Raw genomic sequence first — 21,128 nt, 5'->3', positions numbered from 1 at the left:
ACAAGGAGACAATTCACAGGCGCACAATCCGCTTGCTGTTCTCACAAAAGCTTGGCCATGCTGCAATTCAGTTAACCACACACAGGCAGATCCAAGACTCACAAAGCATCTCGTTTTAAGGGACAGTGTTAACAAGAACAATTATGACAACTCTGATTATGGCTTTGATCTCGGCCGGTCTGGTGTTAATGGCCTCGACTGCTCTGGCTCTATACAGGAGGTCTCCCGAGCCCTTTGGATCCAGATCTGACCCTGTGCTGCCCTCATTCAGGGAGACGATGATTCTATCAGCCCCAAAAGAAAGTGCCCACTGCAGCTGCCAGGAGTGTGTACAGCTGCACCGCATCAAACATTCATCAAATGCCATCTTTACAGTTTGTGATGTGCGCCAATCAGCATTTCACAGGCTGTCATATGATGTCTAAAGCGGTTGCTAGCTGGCACTGACAAAAAGAAAATGGTTCAAATACCCACAGAAGGTATGCAGGTTTCTTTCTAGTCCTAACTCCTGACAGATGAGGTACCTCATATGTTAAAATATTAACTCTGCTTAAATACTTAAAGCGGTCTAATGACAGCAAAGCTCAAAATCAGCTTTCAAGTGTAAATGATCCTTTTGCTTTTTCATAAAAAAATAAAATAAAATAACTTTCATCAACTCTCAATCAAAATTGTTCTCAACTTCAAACTTGTGAAGCAGATTAATTTGGCCGGCTAATGCTCATTTAGTTCCCCTTGGATTTTACTCCAAGTTGTTCCCACAAATGGTTCCAGTCAAAAAAAAAAAGTAGCTGATCTTTTGAGAGCCTCGTTCACCTTTCCAGTAGTGCTCTAGCTCCATCTACAGGTAGCATCCTTGTCTGCAGCAAAGAACTCTGGGTGACCCTTCTGCAGTCAGTGCTGATGTATAGCACATTCATCTCGCTCACTCTTAGTGAACAGCACATCTAAAGGCTGTTATTTTATGAAGATTTAAGCTGTCACATTATTTCTCTCTCAGAGCACGGAAGACGCTGCCGTCAAACCTCTGTGCAGATTCTAGGCTCATTACTGTAGCATAAACAAAAGGAGGCAAAAATAATCATTTTGAATTTCTTGTTTGCATTTCCATTCAATGGTGACAATGTTTAAAGGGATTGCAAGAACTTAAATGTGAGAAAAGGTTTTTTTTCTTCCCCTGATTTTTTTATTTTTATTACCTAAATAGACAACTATCATCAAAAGGTACAAAACTGAAGGTGAAACACACACAATTTGATCAATGTAAGTAACAATGATATGCATATTTACATTTCTCACAGTTTCCTGTAACAGCATGAAACTAAATAAACTCTCAAATTTAAATCTTAAATTTATATGTTCCTGGATGTGTACACACAAGAGAAAGTTATCTTAATACGAATAAAAAATACTTCTGTGTGGAAAATTATTTAATACCATTTCTATTCACTTGGTTGACCTGAAATAGAGCAGCAATCCCTCATGCAAAATTTGAACACCTTACACTCGACACACCAACAACCACCTCATAATGCTTACATGAATCTACATAAACAGGATACAAATGCAGAATGCATGCAGCGTGGAGGTCAGTGAATTGGCCTGTGGGACTGAGTGATATAATGGCTGCCTATTCCTGGTAAAGCACTATGAGAGCATCCCGCAGTCCCAGTAGAAACCACGGCAGCGGTAATGCATTACAGGATGTATACGGTGTAAAAGGGTACGACTGGTCTGCCTGCTTGATAAATAATATATTGTAATGTATATTAACGCTAGACCAACCACTGCAGCATTTCCTACCGGCGTATCCAGAGAAGCCCTGCGCTGCCTGCTGCTGCAGAAGAGAGCAAACACTAGTGGCGTAATTATGCACATCTGAGAGGCAAGCAGAGGCCATCTGTCAATGTTTGAAGCAGTTACCTTATTACCACTGCCTAAAGATATAACGATAGGAGTGGGAGCTGCTTCCGTTGAAGCACATGGTGGCGAGCGGCTTTAGACACTTCCAAACGCTAACTTAATTGCAGTGATGACTGGGGAGGACTGGCTGTGGACAGGAGCACTAGTCCCGCACTGATAGTGAGTGATAGTGAGTGAAACCACAACAGTACAGTAACAGTGATGGTCACAATGAAAACAGCCAGTCTTTCCACGTCGTTCTAAGATCTCACTTTGTGTGGCACAATCCTTAAAGGCAGGTAGAGTAGAAGAGGAAATGAAAGATTGGAGTGCTTGGTGAGGATCTAATTATAGGTGGAAGAAGACGGCCCCATCCAGCTGACCCGTCACCCGTCAGCCGGCCTATCCTCCTGCTGTACTGGCCGTATCCCTGCCTCCAAGTCTCTCCTGCTATCTGTCTCCAGAGACGAGACCACACTCTTTCCCAACTGTCTTTCTCTGCTCCAACTTCCCCCCCTCCTAGATAGTAGCGTGCTTCCCACTCTATCCTCATTCATCCCCCCCCCCCCCCCTTGCATTGTTCTCTGTCTTCCTGTATGTGTGTCTGCCTGCCTGTCTTGCTGTTGTAAAGGCTGTGATACATTGAGCCTGGTCATTGCCTGGGGGGGATTTGCACCGCAGGATCAGTGAGAAAGGGTTATAGAATACAGCAGGTATGAATTCCATGTCACTCTGAGGCAGAGCAGGCAGAAGAAAGGCGGTGAAAGGAGAGTTCTTCACACACCCTGTCTGTGACCGCTTCCTCACCCTGACACGGGGCTGGCAGGGCTTTCGTGGCAAGTGTACACTCTTAATCATGACATTACATGTGCTGTACTGAGGGGGATTCACGGGGTGATTTCAGATTATTTAAGATTAGGACCTTAGATCACATACCCTCATTAAAAACAGCTAAACAGAGACATTTAAAAAAGGTTCAAATCTCAGAGGCAAACTGTCATTCCTTCAGCCGAAGAGGCTGAGACTGTGATCCCCCCCCCCCCCCCCCCCCCCCTGGGTTAGCAGGCTTTGCTAAGAAGTCAGATGTACAAACGCTCAAACCAAACCCCTTCAAATCATCAGAACTGAGAGAAAACCCAAGTGGGGTTTGATTTAAAGGATAAAGCACATCCATCACATATGTAGGGGATAAAAACAGAAGGTAACCAGTGTTTTCATGGGAAGAAGACTTGCAGAGAGAAAATGGCTAAACCAAAGATTCTCCTCCAAATCTAATTCGCATAAAATGGAAGAATTAAAACTGGGCTGCAGTGAAATGGGACAAAACTCGTTGGCCCCAAGGCTTGCAGAGAGTTCATTAACGTGAGGCAATGACTTACCAGAAAGGCTATTAGACTCCTTTGCGTGCTCTCCCATTGAAAACAGCTTTTAATGTACTGTAACGTGTACAGAACTGCCGTGCTGATTTTTCGAACCCGATATATATTCTGGGCAAGAACCTAATGGGAAATAATTGGAACAAAACACCAGTTAGTATCATTTGATACTGAAATAAATGGTTGTGACTTGCAATTCAATGAGGTTGAATTAGTTTTACAATCCTTTATTTGCTACTTGTGAAGTAGACTTTTTTTAAAGCCGATTAAACTGATTACTTTGGCTATGTCCGATCCAAACTATGACCGGGTGTAGCATCGAGGCCGCTTGAACAACTCGCATCCTACTGTAATTGGGATGAGGACATCAAATTTGTTCCATTTGCTAAATTTTGCTAAATACTTTAGAAAGATAACCTTTTTCGAGAACTTTAAGTTTTCCTCTGTTAATTTTGCCTCCTTTGGTTTGAAGGTTTTGAGACCAGCTTTGACCTGCGACAAAAAAAAAGAAGAAAAAAACAACAATTGAGTTTAACAAGTTATTTCATCACATAGAAAGCTATCACATGAATCAATTCTTACTCGGTTGTAGATAACATCCAGGCCCAGTGTGATGGTTCCTCTTGATACACCACCTATCAAGTCTTCTTTCTTCAATAGCAGCGATACCTCCTGCCTATTCTTAACCTTTTAGGATTACAATCATTTGTATTTTTTACATCAGATATTATATGCAGGACATATTCACAGGAGTAATGTGATCGATGATCATATAAGAGCTCACCGTCAGCAATGGAATGGCCACTTTCCCCAAAACGTTTGGTGTTTTGTCTCCATTTTCATCCAGGACAGTCAACTTGATGACATCGTGAATGTCCTTAATTGGGCTGTAACACAGGAATTAAGGAGGATATCATTCATATTCAAAGCAGATGTCCTGATTTAATTCCAGATGTCATTCTTACAATGTGAAGGCTTTGCTCCACTCCGGATTAACAGACTTGTAGACCGTGTGAGTTTGGAGCTTGCTGTTACCGAGTTCAACAACACAGAAGGAGTTGCTTTTTCCTGCGAACAGCAAAATACTTGAGTTTAAGCAAAGTCCAAGACCATGAGAGCAGAAGCCTGAGAGGTCATTTTTTGTTAGAGGTTACCGTTAAGGTCAGTCGCAGGAAGGTCGATTGCCCTTATGACCTTGACCTGAAGGAATCCGACCTCCCCCATACACTTGTATGAGTTCTTTAAGCTCTGAAAAAATGAGAATATAAAAACATGTAAAAAATGTACCACATTAAATTGTGCTCTAATTAATCTGCTATATTTCAGATTATAGTGTGCTAATTACTAAATTAGATGATGTTAGGATCATTACCTCACGATAAATATCAATATCTGGTGAATCTCTTTTCATATAGCTAAAAAAAAACTTTCTTACAAATTTCTGCAGAATTTCATCTCTCTCATCAGGCTTCTCCAACGTAGCTGTTTCAATGTCAGAGATGGAGACTCCCCAGCAGGGCCTCAAGGTGGCCAGAAACACCAGCCCGCCCTTTCCTGGGTTCAGAACATGAGTGTAGAGCTGACTCTCATTAAGTGGAAGTCTGGACAGGTCAATGTCAAACCTGAGATACAAAACAAAAATAGCTCAATCGAAACACACACGGCCATTTAGTTCTGTGAAGGAGACCATGTAGGCAAAATTAACACAATCCACCAAAAATACTCACGTCCCCCAGGAGTCTTCGCCCTTCCTCCCTCTCTTGCAGCACATCTCCACCTGCAGAGGTTCCTGGTTATCTTCAAACTGATTGAAGTCAAACTGCTCTCTCCACTGGGGATTGGCCTGAATGCAAAGGTTCTGGGGGCAGTAAAGTCATAGTTTCAGCATATACAGTAACATAGCGACTGCATACACACACACACACACACACGCACACTTTGATCCAATGTCAAGTTTAATGCATTATCAGACTGAGCAACTCCTGCATGACAGGTGGATTAAGTCTTCATTCAGTTCAACCTGAACAAAGCAGGAGAGGAGAGAGAGAGGTGTGTTGTGTGCACGTGTCTCCATTTGTCTGTGCACCTCAGTAGCCACTCTGGGATTGTAAACACTGACAGCTTCCAATTAGAATCAGCTTTGTCCAACAAACAAACAAGCAGAGAGAAAAGAGAGTCGAGAGCAGAGAGGTTTACAAAGAAATAACACGACAACACAAGACAAGTGCACCATGGAATCATCAGGGGAGGGAGGCCAACAAGTACAGGTAGATGAGCAGGGCATGCTGGGTATGCAAATGAACGCAATGAAGCACCCAGCACCCGAAGCTCAGAGAGAAGTGAGTGGCAGCTTTGCCCAGTATAATGAGCTTCCTCTGCCATGGCCCAGTGAGCCAAGGTGGAGGTGAGTCACAGAGAGACACCTGCTGAGAGGAAGACGCAGGGAAGCAAGAGATAAGGGCTGGGGCAAAGATTTGAAGTTTAAAGAGCAGACGTCAAAAAGAGAGAGGAGCATGAGAATGAGGACTGTTGGAAAAGTGGGATAACGGGAAGACTTTTGAAAAAAAACCTATCCAACCTTGCTCTTGTACTTCTGTTCATTGAGGCGAAACCGGACATAAATGTCCCCATGGCCACACTGCGGCAGGTTCTGTCCCTCCACCAAGGTGATTCCGAGCACCCCAGTCCACATCTGATTCCTCAGCTGGTTCTTCAGTGTTTCAACGGACCGCTGAGCTGGCGTGGCCTGGTTCTGCTGCTGGACAAAGGTGCAGAGAGACAGATATGGTACCGTGTGTGGAAGCTCCGAGAGCTCCCCCTGTGTTTACCTGCCCCTGCCTCAACCTGTCACCTCATCATGTTCACAGAGTGCATGAAAGTAGCACAAAGGTTTACGCTATAGCAGCACAGCTCTCTGCTGGAACATATTAGCACATATCCACTGACGGGCGAGCCACACCACGCAAGCTAGAGGGATAGAGGGACGTCAGCGAGCAGCCAGATGTCCCTGGCTGTGACAGTCCCACTCATCACTGGCTCTCAGACTGAGTGTGGAGAGGCAGGACACTTGGCATAATGCACCAGAGACAGCAGGCAGCAGTGAGTAATGATGCAAACCACGCAGTTCTCTCATCAGCATATTAGACATACATGCAGCATGTATGGCAAGCGTCGAAGCTTAATGCACGCTGGCAAATTCAATCAATCTTAGTTTCACCAGGGAAAGAAAAAGTACATGTTTTCTACTAAAGTGAAACTGCAAAACCAAAAATGAAAACTTTGGAAAGCAAGGACAAGCCAGCAAATAATCCACCTCTCCTGCTGTGTGTCACAGAGGGAGTGAGACGGAGAGGCCTTGATACGTTTCCATGTTGGGGTTCCCGTGAGGCCATGCGGTGATAAGCCAGGGCTGTAAAAACAAACAGCAGAGAGGTTGTGTCGGGCTGACTGTAATTAAAGAGCGGGACCGTAATCTGCCCGAGCCTTCTTTGATTGCCCAGCTCCTTCGACTGCCCCGGCGACGCCGCTTCAAACGGCCCCTCTACAACTCCCCTGCCACTCCGGCCCCTCCTCTTCACTACGGGGTCGCAGCCCACATTGCCACCCAATCCGGAGGGGATCAAAGCGCATCTCAGGGACCTGAATTAACATGGAACACCACAGGCACAGCCCTATAAATATCAGCCCCTTCAAAAGAAGAGGAACAGAGGGAGTGGAGCAGCAATATAAAACAGACCTCAGCCAAGTCATCCCAAGTGTTTATCTTGGACACATTTCTATCTCAGCAGCCAATAAAACAATTCCACTTAACTGTAAGTGGCCCCTAAAGAGAATCTATTCCTGGTCCTAAAAGGGCAGTGCGATTGCTTCCATATGGTGGGACAGCATGGGGACAAGTCCAATGAGCTCAGACCCAGGTCCATTTGGCTGGTACCTCGGCACCGTCCATCCACAGCTGTGATATTACATGGTAACATCTGGGTTATTGCCTGCTATGCCTGAGAATGATCAGCGTTGCCGACTTAGGCATCCCATACTGGCAACATGCCTCGATCAGCAGCCCCCCCCACCCCCCTACTGCCGCTCCCATACGGCCCCCTTCTGTTTGAAACACTATCACACAGCAGAGTTTTTACTTAGGCACTTGCCATTCCCTGTGTGTGTGGCAGTAACACAGAGGGAGAAAACGATGTTCCGAACGAGGGGGAGTGGAGCTGTAAGAGCTGGGCTTTCAGCTCTTCCAGGGTAGGTGTTAAATGGAATAAGACATTGTTCGTTTGTCAAAAATGAAATGGGGAAAAAAATGGCATTGTTACATTGTTAAATTAGCACTGCGATTTAGGCAGCGGAACATTGCGAACAGTCCCATCACACATTTCTGTCTCCCTTTGAGTATCTTTAACCATCTGTAGTGGATAACCAACAGTGTGTGTATAAAAATGGCTTGATTCCTTTCTCATCTAATCTCAAATTGAGAATGCGTACTGGACCATCAAGAGACTGAGCAGTGGCAGATGTGGTGACTATATAGGTGTGAACACAACCCACTCACTGCAGTGTGAGTCCCAAACAGCAACGCTCCTGTTTCACTCTGAATCTAATTACAGCTGCAATATATTGGAAGCCACTTGAGAGGAGATGGAACTTTGTTTACTACAAAACAGACACGGCTGTATAATACTCATCTAAGGGTTCTTTCATGCCAATATATTCAGTCAATATTATTATTTGGGTTTGATCAGAATGCAATATTGTCCCATTTTTTTTTTCACGGCAAGAGATGAATATACTGAATATAATAATGTACTGTATTGCAAAAAAAAATAAAAAATTCACTATGAAACCACAAAATAAATGGGCTGTGCTGAATCCAAGGTTACATGTGGAAGCCTGAAACCTGATCATATGCCTCATTATTTGTTGAACCATAATACAGTGAGCTACTGCCCCCTAGTGCTTTTGATCAGGGTAACTGTGAGCGCCAAATTGCAAATGACTAAATTGAACTAATACAAATCCTAATGGCTTTCTGTGTACAATTTACAAATTAAATATCATCATTAAATATGATGATCAAATAATAGGGAGAAATCCATACCTTATTCTTCTTTTGTGCCCATCTCTATGAAAGAAAAATAAGATGCATGGGAGTCAGTAAAAAAAAGACAAATCAGAGATTTGCGACAGAATTGTATCAAGTAATACTTCTTACGACAGGAAGGCACTTACAGGTGTTCTTTTGATGGTGGCATCTCTAAACATTAAGCAGACATCAATCAAAATAACTCCCATGTCGTCTTCCTTACTTTTTGGATCATTAACATGCAACTCCATATCATAAGTCCTGTGAACAGACAGTGCAAGAAAATGAAAAGTGATGACCGCTATCTGTAGCCGGATAAAGTAGTAACAAAAATAAATGTGTATATATATATTCCTTACTTATATAATTCAAGATTTTTCAGGGAAATTGAGCTGGAACCCATGAACTCATCAGCTGTCCGATTTTTGTCATAGATCTGTAACAATGTTACAAACACCAATAAGATCACAAGCCCACAGGCAACCCTTGCACAGTGTGGAAACACTGCAAAGCACGCTCACCCGTAGTTCAATGGGATGCTCTCTGTCTCGAAGGGGGTGGGAGAAGGACTCATTCCAGCGCGGGTTCAGGTTTTTATAGACCACTTTGCTTTTATAGAACAGTTTTCCATCAATTTTGAACTTCACATAGGGATCACTGGTACCTACATTCCAATGCAAGCAGAGAGGAAAAAATGAAGGAAATTGAGACACACTTAATAATTATGTAAATGATACAAGTAAACCCACAGTGTTAATTGTTTCATAGCATTATAATGTATATACATTAATATTTAATACAAGCTATATTTGCATTTGCATGATAAATACTGTTTCTTAATGGCTGTTAAAGCACACACACATCCTTCACCCTCGCTGGTTGTCTGAGAGACTGTAAAATGTGAGGAGGATGTGCAGCCCACTCATGGCACCAACAGAAGGATGTCTGTTTAATTGTAAAAGAGCAAAAGCACTCGCACACATGAGGCAACCAGAAACCAAGATCTTGAAGCAACCAGTGTTAATCTCCCAAGTCTGTGTGTGAGTGTGTGTGTGTGGGGGGGTATGGGACTTCTTTGTTTCTGCAATTGCATGCAGATTGGCTAAAAAAAATGAAAGACAGTCCCATGCCTTCATTTGTATAGGGGAATAAAGGGGTGCTTGAGAGAGCCTGCAGGGAGGCTTGAATCACATGACAAAGGCCCTGTGGGGATGGGCTGTCAGGCCTGTCAGCTCCCCACTCCAAATGAACATCTCGCAAAGGCAGGCAGGACCCACAGCAGCTCCACCCTGCCAGCATGTGACAGGGAAACCTCCAGGCAGCTTGACAGGAGGAGAATGTGGCGGCGAGCAGGGAGAAATGCTCTGGCATAACCGAGAACGGTGACGATGGAAATTAATGGGAAAAGAAGGGGAGAACAAAAACTAAGTAGTGGGGGCTGGTGGCGTGGCTCTTTTCAGAATATTTAATGACGACGATGTACGCCATTGGACAGCCTTGAGCATGGTGTGTATTGAAGGGGTGTGTGAGGGTTGCATCATCGTGCTGCCATCTTGTTAGGAAATGTAAGATCTCAACTAAAAGGGAGAATGACAAGGAAAAAGTTATTTACAGGAAGAAAGTCCTTTAAAAAGAAAAGTCTGGGGATAATTCTAAGTGTGTAGATAGATAGATAGATGTATTATATTGTATTATACTCTATATTTATTTTACATTAAGGCACATTGAGTACGTTTTTAAAAATTGTCTGACCACAAACTGAGTTTGTCAAGTGTTGTGATTTAATTTACGGCCACTTGATGGCACTGTTTTCTCAAAGCAAACGAGTGAGCCAAGGCCTCGGGCAAAGGTCAAGATGAGGGGGAAATGTTCTACATGTCGTTCTCTATCCTTTTGCCAACCAACAGAATATTCTCAAAAGTTAATTCAGCTTTGGAATGTCAACTTAGATGTGTCGGCATCTAAACCACTTCATGTTCACTTCAAGTTCATGCTTACATTTGTGCATGGACATGATATTGAGCAATTGCAACCAAATAATGAATACAAATGTAGTTTTTTCATTATAATTAATTACATAATTAAATATATTTAAAATTTACCATTAACAAGACTCATTTTTAATATCAAATATGAGGAGTTGGTATTATTTCTTCAGTGGTTTCTAACACTACATGATACATTAGTGGAGTACGTTAACACAACATCATCATTTTGAAAATGGAATAGCCAAAGGATTAGTTTCAAGAAACAATTATGAGTGAAAGCTATAATGAAAGTCCACAGCCTTTATACTTTGCATACAATCAGTTGCTTAAGTATCAGGTACATCCGTAGTGATTTTTATGATACATTCCAGCCTCAAACCCGTCAAACAACATAGTTCTCTATTGCTTCTATTCATCCTTGCACTTACAAACTTGACAAGAGCTGACACCCTTACAAGCAAACAATAGTCTCAACTGAACGTAGCCCATTTTGTCTTTATAGAGATCAGCACATTCTCTTTTTCAACGCCCTTCTGTAGTAAATACAGCAAGATATGCAAGCATTGCATGAACATGTTTTATTGAGGGCTCGCCCTGTTGTCAATGGCTAACTCACATTAACAGCAATAATCTCCTCGTAATTATTAAGAATTCTGAAATGCCATCTCATGATCTAAACTTAGTTTACTTTTACTTACTTTTCTATTTCAGAAATTCCCACAGTTAAGAGAACATCTGTATTAGCTTATAAAGAGCTTGTTATTATTTTTATTATCTGTCCAAAACATTCCTAGTATTTGCTCTGATTCAGTGTTATTTTACTTACCGGTACGTTTGTTGTCATTATGAATATTTCCATTTGTGTGTATTTTGTACATTGGATTTCTTTTACAAAATAAATCAAAATTAACGCTCTAAAGGATGACGTAGACTTAAAGACTATGAAAGTTCTTGTGGGGTAACCAGCAGTCTTGTGACCTACCAGAGCGCTTGTCTCTGATGGCCAGGTTCTTTCCCTGCTTCAGGGTAATATTCAGGAGGTATCTCTGGGCTGCAGGAGGTATTTGGACCTCAGGGTCACTTGTAATATTAAGCTGTGGAGAAACGTTCACATTTACAGGCTGTTCTTAGCAGGTGACTGTCATATGTCAATGGGCCCAGCAGGGAGTACTCACAGAGCAATCCAGAGGATCAGTCCCACTTCCAGCATCAAAATCACAAGGCTCCGTGGACATCTATGCAGAAAAGTTATAAATACATTTATGAAACAACGATATGTACAATCCTCAAGTATGCTATCAAGAACACAAAGCCTTCCACAGGCAGAACTATTATATCTAAGTTTATGTAAGAGTACGTGTAAAATACAATTATGTAATAACTGTTAGCGCTACTGTCTGTTTCGAAGTTTATCTCATAATAAAGCCACATTTTATATTACAGTAATGCTGCATATAATTTATTGTGTAATTTCTTATGTGTGCGTGTATCTATATAACAATTAAAAACGTATTTTTTTTCTCATTGCTATTGGCATTGATTTGGGTGTTTTTAGATGGCCGGAACAGATTTGTTTTTGTATCTATATTGGCTCAAGGCTAAGGCTATTTGTGTCCCTCCCCAAAATGCAATGCGTCTGTATTACACAAGTTTTCCTGACCTGTGTGTGTGTGTGCGTCCATTGAGTCACACTGGAGTGATATCATATTGTCATTTATCATATGCATGTTGATGCAGACTTAACACAGTTTGGATTTATGGTAATCGCATTAAAGGAAACGACTATTTGGACATCTGAACAAACATTTCATACAGAAGAAGACAAAAGAAAAACAATATGATGTTCTTACTGTTCATGTTGTGAAATACAACAACTGATCAGTGGAACTAACCTCTGCTAATTCATCCAGGGTCTCCACAGACTGAGCTTTTTCAAGCAAGGCCTCTTCCATCGACAAATCTTTCGTGAAAAGGGGAAAGCAGGATTCTCGGTCAAGTTCCTCTGAGTCTTCTGTCCAGAGCATGTTGAATTGATCCTTGCTAAGAGTGTCACAGCTTGCATCCTGAGAGGTACCATCTGCACCCTCCAAAGGGATACCTAGAGTATCTAATGTCAGAGACGATCTGTCTGCAGGAGCTTTTTTAATTACTGGTGGAGTTCCTTTGTCAGATGAAGGATTTTTCTGCTCAAATATTATGGTCTTCTTCTGTGTGTAAAGATCCATCTGGTCTCCAAATGAGCTTGCCCTGTTCAGTGCTGCAGAAATAGCACTCAAATGTGCTTTTTCTGATGGGGTATCTTCACCATAGAAGCCCTCTCCGTCTAAAGTGTCTTGTTTTGGTGAGCGGACAACTGGGTAAGGAAAAATGGTTCTTGGCACAGGGGTAGGGTCATAGTTAAATTTTGGCACATTACCACGGACTCTTTTATCCATTTGTACATACAATCCTTCATAAGCCAAGTTCGTCTTGTTCTCTGATGCTGAATTTATGATGTCATTAGTTTCCACATAAAGGTCCTGTACGTATTCTGGCATACTCATTCTATTGGCAGCAGCAGTTGTGGAATCAGTGTGAACTTTACGTCTGGTTTCTGGGTCACTCAGCTTTTCAGTCATAACGAGTCCATCGCTGTTGGAGCTGCTTGCAATAGAATCTGAATCACTCATTCCAGGGGAGATGCCAAAGAACATGGTTTCGGAAGTATTCGATGAAGTGTCAAAGGCCGACGCTTCTCCCGGCACCATCCTTAGATCTGGTACGGAAACGCTGCGCCGATAGGCTAGCTTCTTCCCCTGTTTAGCAGCCGCTTTTTTACGGGGCTTCTTCATGTTCAGCAATTTAGTTTTCAGGCGCAAGTGATCCAAGAAATTCTTTTTCTTGACCTCCATCCTGAATGATACCTTTAAAAATAAATAAATTTGATATTAAAATGCTTTTTGTCATGTGTACCAGTCAAAGCCAGCAGTAAAAAAAAAAGACGTTTTAACATCTTATAGATGTAGCCTCTGATTGCGGCACTAACATGTTTTCTTTTCCTAAAATCTATACGACTTCAGAGACATTTTTTCTATCGTGTTCCACATCTCTTGTCGGACACTCAATTTTAGTACAGACTCTTGGCCTATGTTGTGTATGTTGCTTTTACAGCAGGTGACAATAAAAAATCTGTAAAGTTGTATTAACACCAGATTATACACTTTAAGACATCATATGTTGACACTCGAAAATGTATCTAATTGGCGAATAGAAATCACCATAATCAACCGCAGGCTACATTATCATCGAAAAATCTTCCCGTCAGAGCTGAGGTTGAAAGTCTGATCTCAAAAACACTAATGAAGAAACTAAATGAGTTATTTATTGCTTTAAGGATTATACCTGTGTAAATAAGAAAAATACAATGTACTCTACCTGTTCTCTTGAATTTTCCTGACCAGCTCGCTGAATCTGTATCCACTGAGAGCAACGGAGCGTTTCACAGAAGCAACTTGCGTAAGAAAAGAAGGAAGTGTGTCGAAGGGTGTGACGAGTGGAGCACGTTTCTGCTGAACTTTAAAGACAAGTGATTGGTGGAGATGTTAAACTAGGTAAAACCAGATATACTCGTCTAGCAAGGTGAGTTTCAATGACTTCAAGAATGTTGTAGCGGGACTTGAGTCCTCCCGGCACTTCACAGTATCACTTCAGGAATGTGGTTTTAGGGAAATAAATGAGTATATTCAGGTAATTTACCAAGATATGAAATCTGATGATGCACTGATACGATATGAAACAGCTTCTCTCAGTGAAGCAGGCTGAGAAGTGTTATCTATCTTCGCTCCTGCCCGCCAGTCGATTTATTATCTCCACCAAGGAGGTGATGTTTTTGCAGGCGTTTATCTGTCTGTCTATCTGTCCGTTTTTAGCAAGATCACTCAAAAAGTTACAGACGGATCTTGATAAAAATGTTCAGGAAGTGTTGGCAGGAACAGATGATGACATTTTGGTGATGATCCAGAAGAGATCCTGGATTCTCATGACATTTGTGTAAACATTGCAGTCATTGCGCTTCATCTCTTCTAATGTGTTCTCTTATGGGTCCAAGTATTAGAAAAAATATATATGGCATAATCTAGCATAATTCTAGAAGTGTCCTTCTTATCTGTTCAAAATACGTCTGATGGATTCCACAACAGGACTGAGACATATGAAAAGCTGGCTGTTCATTTTATCTGATCATCAGCATGGATCTGGCGCAGGGCGGCTGCCTTGTCATACCAAATTCTATTTATTCCACGCAGCCCCGCATTAGTTTACACTGGAACACGATTTAGCCTAAGCTCTCTCAGAACTGAACATTTGTGTTTGCAAAGTCTAAACTATAGCTGCCAATAGACCCACTAGTGTCCACTCTCTCTCTCCTGCTCTGTGATGAACCGTAGAGACTATATGACAACAGATGTGTCCGAGTCTGGACTGATTCATGTTCAACATTTGCTCATGTCTTAAGGAGATCAGGCCCACATGAAAAAAAAAAAACCTAAGTTGGCTCACACATGAATGGCAGGGCTGGGGATCTGAACGGGGCAAGCCCCATGGCAGGTGGCTGTCGCCCTTCTTCTCACTCAACGCAAACAACCCGAAAGCCTGCTTGGTTACTCTACACAGGCACATTGGACCAGTTCCAGTCTGCAGCTCCAGCTGGTCCAAGTGACTGGAAGCCAAGAACACGCACTTGGGGACAAACAGAGGGTGATGCGCACACGCCAGCCTTCAGGCTGGAAGCCACCATGAAAGATGCAGCAACACAGCTGACCTTTAACCTTGCATTGTCTTCCAGGCTTTTAAAAATGTTGCAAGTCAATTTAGTTATTTTTTAACTCAACACAAAATAGAAGTAGGATAAAGCATAGAAATTCTACTTAAGCAAGCATGTCCCTTGAAACACTTTAGAACCAAAAGGTGTTGCATTGCACACCTTTAATATACTCTATTTTTTTATTGATATTAATGGAGGAACATGCTGTTCACAGCAGCATTTCATGTTTCTAGGTACTCTGAATGTTTCTGTAAAGACAGAAATGATACACGTGTCACATAAATGAAGTGAAAATGATTTCATTTCACGAAGTATGTTAGGATAATGTATGACCTAGTAATTTATATTATTCAAATTAAAAACACATTTTGTGCATCTTCAGATATTAGCAAATGTTAAAGCTCGCTACATGTTTCAGCTCTTGTTAAAAGATTATCTTAAAAGTTTTATTTATGTATGAATTAAGGCGTTTAGGAGACTTACCTTCACAAGTCAGTACCTGTCCATCTACCTGTACGTATTGTGTTACAGTGCCTCCTGGTGGACATAGTGTGGACTTACATCAGATCAAGCAAAGTTGCTATTGACTTAATGTGACGCATCACCTGCAATAATAATAACTATTTTTAAACACATTGTATTTTTATGTACTGTCTGCTAAGGAGAAGATGACAAACCTTCATTCACCAACCCATGCAATTTCATTGCACTAATTGTAATGAGAATTACAATCTTATAATCATCATTCACATGCAAAACCTAAACAATGAATGTAGTTTAAAAATCACAAAAGGTACAATTGCTTATCATAGTTGATACATGTGTAATGATGATGGTGATTGTGTAGATATATGCCCCTTATTTAAAAAATAAATAAATAAAAAAAGGATATAATTATTTATAAAAAAAAATGTAAGGGTATAAAAAGCTTCTTGCATGCTTGATCAATAATATGACCTTTCTAATAATATTGCACTCATCATGGTACTTTTTATTCTAAATGTATCACTTACTTTCATGCAGTTAAGATTTTATATGATTTTAAACTCTTTTTTGTTAAGTAAAGGACTGAGAACCATTTCTTGCCACCCAGAATGGGCAACAGCACATTTATTTCTAAAGTGTGATCTAAGTCTTTTTTTAATTAAGAGAGCATGTCAGAGAGGTGAAGACAGGTGAAGATTATTCCCATATTGTGCTGTCTGTTCATGTGACAGGCCACAGCAATGGCCTTGGTGTTGTTGCAAATGCATGCATGAAGAAAGAGCAATTTATAAGCATAATTCAAAGATGACTAGACATGGAGTGCAGATTGCGCATACACTGAGGTGTTTAATAAAGTTGACAGTTTCTACTGTTTGGGACTTCACAGGGTTGTTTACTTCATTTTATACAGAATAAGAGATATAACCTAAATTACTAATTAAAAGCCAATATTTGTACTTTTGTGAAGAATACAAATTTTGTACAACAATATCTAGCATAGTATCTTAGTTGTTTAATAAAAACTTCACTCGAATATCCATTTTAGGATGGAAAATAAAAGAACACATTCAAGGGAAATAAAATGAAGATTAACTTAAAATCAATTTCGATTTTGAAACAAATAAATTTCAGTATTGGCAACAAAGTCCAGCTTGTGCTGCCAAACGGTTTGAGCGTTCAAACCGAAAACAGCTTCTTTAAGTGAACCATCAACTACAAACACTTACCAAACACGTAGTTCTGTTTATAAAAGCCATGAAGCAAAGCAGTGTACTCTCACACAGCAAAGTGAAGAAAGTCCTCGACAAAGGTTCCTTGATTACCGTTTCTTTTCACATTCAACGGTTGTGCACGATTTAGACACATGGACCAAAGGAGCAAAGAGCATCACAGTGCATTCACCGAGCATTTTAGTGCGTGTGTCTTCTCAGAGAGGCTGGTGCGGTCGGGTTTGAGGAATCTCTGCATTGTCTAGTTTATAATTAAGAAAACATGGAAAATGATTTTTATATATATATTTTTTTTTTCCTTTGGGATAAGGCATTCCCTAACTGTGCATATACTGTAGATAGAGACACTACAAAACTCCCTGATATGTTATTAAGTGCTAACTCCTGGGCTCAACTACGAGGCGGTGCCGCCGATATGGGCGCAAGTTTTGTGTCGTCACTAGTTATTGCTATTTTCACCAGCTGTGTTAGTCTGGATTTAATCATGGACATGATTATTCTAAGTACCGGTGCATGATCAGTGCACATGAAAATGGAGAGAATATCCAAATCCATCGCTTAACTCATTCAATGCCACTGACGTCAATTAGGTTTGAAATTGAATTCTGCCCCTCTTCAATGGCCAATAAAAAAAAATGGTAGGAATGCACTTTTCTTTCCTGATGAAAGAAGATACTTTAATCTTTCATTTCCGTGTTTGTACAGTCATAGTACTTAATATTCTGTAGGTTTTGAAAAAATAGTGCAAAATGAGCAAAAACTGCTGCCACTCAGCGTATGGCTGAGCTGAACAAGGCTGGCATTGAATGAGTTAATAATATGTTAGGGCCAGTCTACTCTCTGTGCTCTTCCTCCCACTGCTGTGTGGACTAAATATGACCTGTGCTGACATCATGTTCTGTATGTATCATGTGCATTTAGCCTGAGACTGCATAGATCATAGTGGGTGGGTGCTGAGAACCACCGTGGCGTCGACGGGAGGAACCTCAGAAACACACACAGGGCAAAGGTCACGGCGAATGCAGCGCGATACCTTTCTCCCGCCTCGTACAGCAAACGTCTCAAATGCGTGCAATCCAGCAGTGAGATTGAAGTCGTTGACATTTTGTTGTAGGCGCTGTTATGAATTAGCTGCTGACTTATTCGCTTCCGTGATGACGGAGAAGAAAGCAAGTCAGTCAGGCCTTTTCCACTCCTCTCTGTCCCTCACCTTCCTCATACACGTCTTCATCACATTGAGACTTTCTCTTTCCTAGCACTCATAATGTTACTTGTAATAGGGTACTGGTCGATGATTTCCGAGTCAACTTAAGGAAACTCTTGGGTACTTTTAGTACATAATTATGGTAGTATATGTAAAAGCCCAGTTTTATGTGAAAGGTACCGGTAGTATCCGCTTTTACCACATCTGCATGTCTACTGATTCAATTCTTTAGAAACCAATAGCAAGACAGCGGAACGGGCTTGAGAAATGGCTACGACAATAGAATATTCTTTAGCGAGGGAACGTCATTCGGTCTGAATGTTGGTAGAGTATTCAGCAGCAGCAGCTATACAGCTAATACAGGCTAACAATCAGAGGGCAGAATCTCCACTTCCCTCAGCACTGCCATCGTCTTCCACTAGTATAAAAGTAGTGGGGCGGCAACCTCGCGGCATTGTTGTGTTGACGTCTCAGCACAATGAGAAAAGGGAAAAGCAAAGTGATCATCTTGAACTGAAACACACGGGAGGTTAATTCAATTTGGAGGAGTTAGCGGTGAAATTAACAAAATAGCAACTACTGACCCGCGAATGATGTCCGCTCTGAGGGTCTGCTCTCGTAAACTTGGCTGTAATTCACAAAAATACATCTTTTCTTGAAAACGGTGATCGTACAGTACATTCAGTATGTATTCCCACCCTGGTGATATATATATTAAAGTCAGTATTTACACAACAAAAGAACATGTTTGGCTCAAATTCTCAATTATACAAACAGAACAGCAAATGTTCATGGCTTTAAATATCAATTCAAGATCTGGCTTTGCGTGACTTCACACAGTTTGAAACACAGCACAATGAAAAATAAAAAGTATGACGAAAGCAATGGCGCCTTTTGAGTGAGTTTTTTTTTCTTTTCTTTTTTAGGAAACTGTATCAACTGTACAAAACAACACAAAGAAGAAAACAGCTTTGGCTTATATTACTGATGAACTGTTAGACAAACGTGAACATGTTGATTTTCTCACCAGTTCAACTGGGCAGCTTCGCATTATCTTAATTGCACATTTATATTTATATCCTGCTCTTTTAAATTATAACATGAATAGTATGACATTATTGCAATATATCTGCTCATATTGTTTCGTTGATTCTTTAAAGTAGTCTCGGCTGCGGCAGTTTTTTACCGTGCCTTCCAAATTTGTTTTCGTAGCATTAAACTCCACGCTCTCTGTATTTGTCTGATGGACGGCAAAAAATAAATTAGAGGAGGCCACTTGAGATAAAGGTCTTCTATATTTACAGCATGACGCTAAGAGATCATTCCTGCTGTGAACGTGATATGTCAGGGTCCTCAGCCTGAAAGCAGCACAACGCTCTCCGGTTGTTTTGCGAGCGCAACAGCGATAAAGCAACGACATGTAAGTGTCTGACGAGACCAGTGATTACAACAATCTACCACCTTTTGTTTAACGACTTTCTTTGCACGTCTTCCTGCTGCAAATCTCAACCGAATTGCACCAAGTACCTGATTCCACCTGTTTGTGAATATGATTCAGTCCAGCTCACTTGTTTTGTTTTTTTAAATCTTACGTTATCAGCTTGTAAATTGTAGATATGTCCTGATACGTCTTATAAATTGAAATGGAAGTGAATAATAGTATGATAACGATAGATAGATGGACCCTCGCTCTCTGATCTCCATGTCTAACCCCTCCCTCTCTCTCTGACAGGCTGGTGACTGGAGGCCGGACAGGGGCTCTTTATGTCACCCATGTGTCCATCCGCAGACGCTTGACGGAGGGGCTCTCCCTCTCCTCAGAGCCGGCAGGGGGTCTGCCTAGCCCCAGTGGGGAGTGGAAATCCGGCCGATGGTCCTCGCGATCGCTGCCATCGTATGAGCTGCAGGAGGAACTGAGGCTGTCGGCAGGTGAACGTCCCAGGACTTCCTGTCGGCTGGAGCCTTGCTGCGGCTGCTGCTGTGGGGGGAAGCCGGAGGGGGCGACGCGCTCCCTTGGAGGGGAATTAGGCTCTGACTTGATGTTTATGTTCTGGCTGGTGTTGATTGAGAGGTTGGAGCCCTGAGGTAGGTGACCTCCACCACTGCGGAGGAGATAAGCATGGCATTTTGTTTACAGTCTCTACATAAGAAGGGACCACATAGATGTGTTGTTTAGTGTGATGTCCCAGAGCACAGTGGGTGTTGCTTCTATGTGAGGGTGTCTGGAGAGTGTGTCTTTGTTTGGAACCGTGTTACTCACACCAAAGAATTAAGAGCTGCCTGGCCCAGCTGATGCTGTTGCCATGCTGACATGGAGCCCAGCGAGAGCCCAGGAGAGCTGAAGCCCTGTAGGGATGCGATCTCTGCGCTGCTCAGGGAGAACTCTACAAAAGCAAAAATAAGCAACACACAGTGAGGACTAGCTCATATTTCATCTTCAATACCACATACCAACGAGGAAAGAAGTAGAAACCATCAGCACGTGGTGCAAAGAGTCATGGATGAGGTGCTTGTTGTCAGCGTGGAGAGCTAAACCACTCACCAGAAGGGTTGTAGGAGGTGGGCATGCCTGAGTATAGCAGGCCCTGCTGGGCTAAACTCGGGGTTGTAACGGACACAACCGGGGTGGCCAGCTGGGTGGACTGGGAGCTGCTTATCCTCTGGGTGTTCTGAAAAACACAAAAAAACACAACATGGAAAATGCATGATCACAAAATATAGCACAACTCTCGAACGCATTTCAAACAATGTAAAATTGACCTTTTTTGAAGGCTTGAATTGGAATGAAATGAATATACAGTACTCTGATCTTCTGGGATTTGTGTGTGAAATAAAAAGATGCCACCAGGAGGCGACATAGCTTCATGGATAATATTCCAATTTTCATGAGTTTGTATTTAAAATAATTTACTTGTATCAGTCCATTGTCTGCTAAATATGCCTGTATGTCTACAGCAAACTGCAGGTGTGCACAAAGTGTAATTGTTACTGATCGCAATAGCTTTTGTCCCGGTTATTTTGAAACAGTGGCGGCCGCTTGCGATTCAGTGGCATCTATG

The 21,128-nt window shown here is 41.7% G+C and overlaps 2 protein-coding genes across 2 annotated transcripts in view; both read right to left on the bottom strand.

The window, feature by feature from the left end:
- The window catches only part of mctp2a (multiple C2 domains, transmembrane 2a), a 29,244-nt gene extending 16,001 nt beyond the window's left edge, over nt 1–13,243 (bottom strand). The window contains exons 1-16 of the mRNA XM_068739045.1: nt 12,242–13,243; nt 11,525–11,584; nt 11,332–11,443; nt 8,883–9,025; nt 8,721–8,797; nt 8,508–8,622; nt 8,377–8,400; nt 5,857–6,036; nt 5,006–5,136; nt 4,714–4,900; nt 4,433–4,526; nt 4,244–4,346; nt 4,063–4,165; nt 3,861–3,965; nt 3,696–3,770; nt 3,282–3,401 (exon numbers count right to left, since the gene is read on the bottom strand). Coding sequence (XP_068595146.1) covers nt 3,282–3,401; nt 3,696–3,770; nt 3,861–3,965; nt 4,063–4,165; nt 4,244–4,346; nt 4,433–4,526; nt 4,714–4,900; nt 5,006–5,136; nt 5,857–6,036; nt 8,377–8,400; nt 8,508–8,622; nt 8,721–8,797; nt 8,883–9,025; nt 11,332–11,443; nt 11,525–11,584; nt 12,242–13,240 — 2,628 coding nt within the window. The 5' untranslated portion in view covers nt 13,241–13,243. The remainder of the gene's footprint in view (nt 1–3,281; nt 3,402–3,695; nt 3,771–3,860; nt 3,966–4,062; nt 4,166–4,243; nt 4,347–4,432; nt 4,527–4,713; nt 4,901–5,005; nt 5,137–5,856; nt 6,037–8,376; nt 8,401–8,507; nt 8,623–8,720; nt 8,798–8,882; nt 9,026–11,331; nt 11,444–11,524; nt 11,585–12,241) is intronic.
- Nucleotides 13,244–16,456: 3,213 nt separating this feature from the next.
- The window catches only part of mef2aa (myocyte enhancer factor 2aa), a 50,373-nt gene continuing 45,701 nt past the window's right edge, over nt 16,457–21,128 (bottom strand). The window contains exons 7-9 of the mRNA XM_068739787.1: nt 20,612–20,738; nt 20,330–20,453; nt 16,457–20,171 (exon numbers count right to left, since the gene is read on the bottom strand). Coding sequence (XP_068595888.1) covers nt 19,832–20,171; nt 20,330–20,453; nt 20,612–20,738 — 591 coding nt within the window. The 3' untranslated portion in view covers nt 16,457–19,831. The remainder of the gene's footprint in view (nt 20,172–20,329; nt 20,454–20,611; nt 20,739–21,128) is intronic.

Source organism: Brachionichthys hirsutus, chromosome 5 (genome assembly GCF_040956055.1).
Source record: "Brachionichthys hirsutus isolate HB-005 chromosome 5, CSIRO-AGI_Bhir_v1, whole genome shotgun sequence".
Lineage (NCBI taxonomy): Eukaryota > Metazoa > Chordata > Actinopteri > Lophiiformes > Brachionichthyidae > Brachionichthys > Brachionichthys hirsutus.
This window is presented reverse-complemented; position numbering and strand designations above follow the sequence as displayed.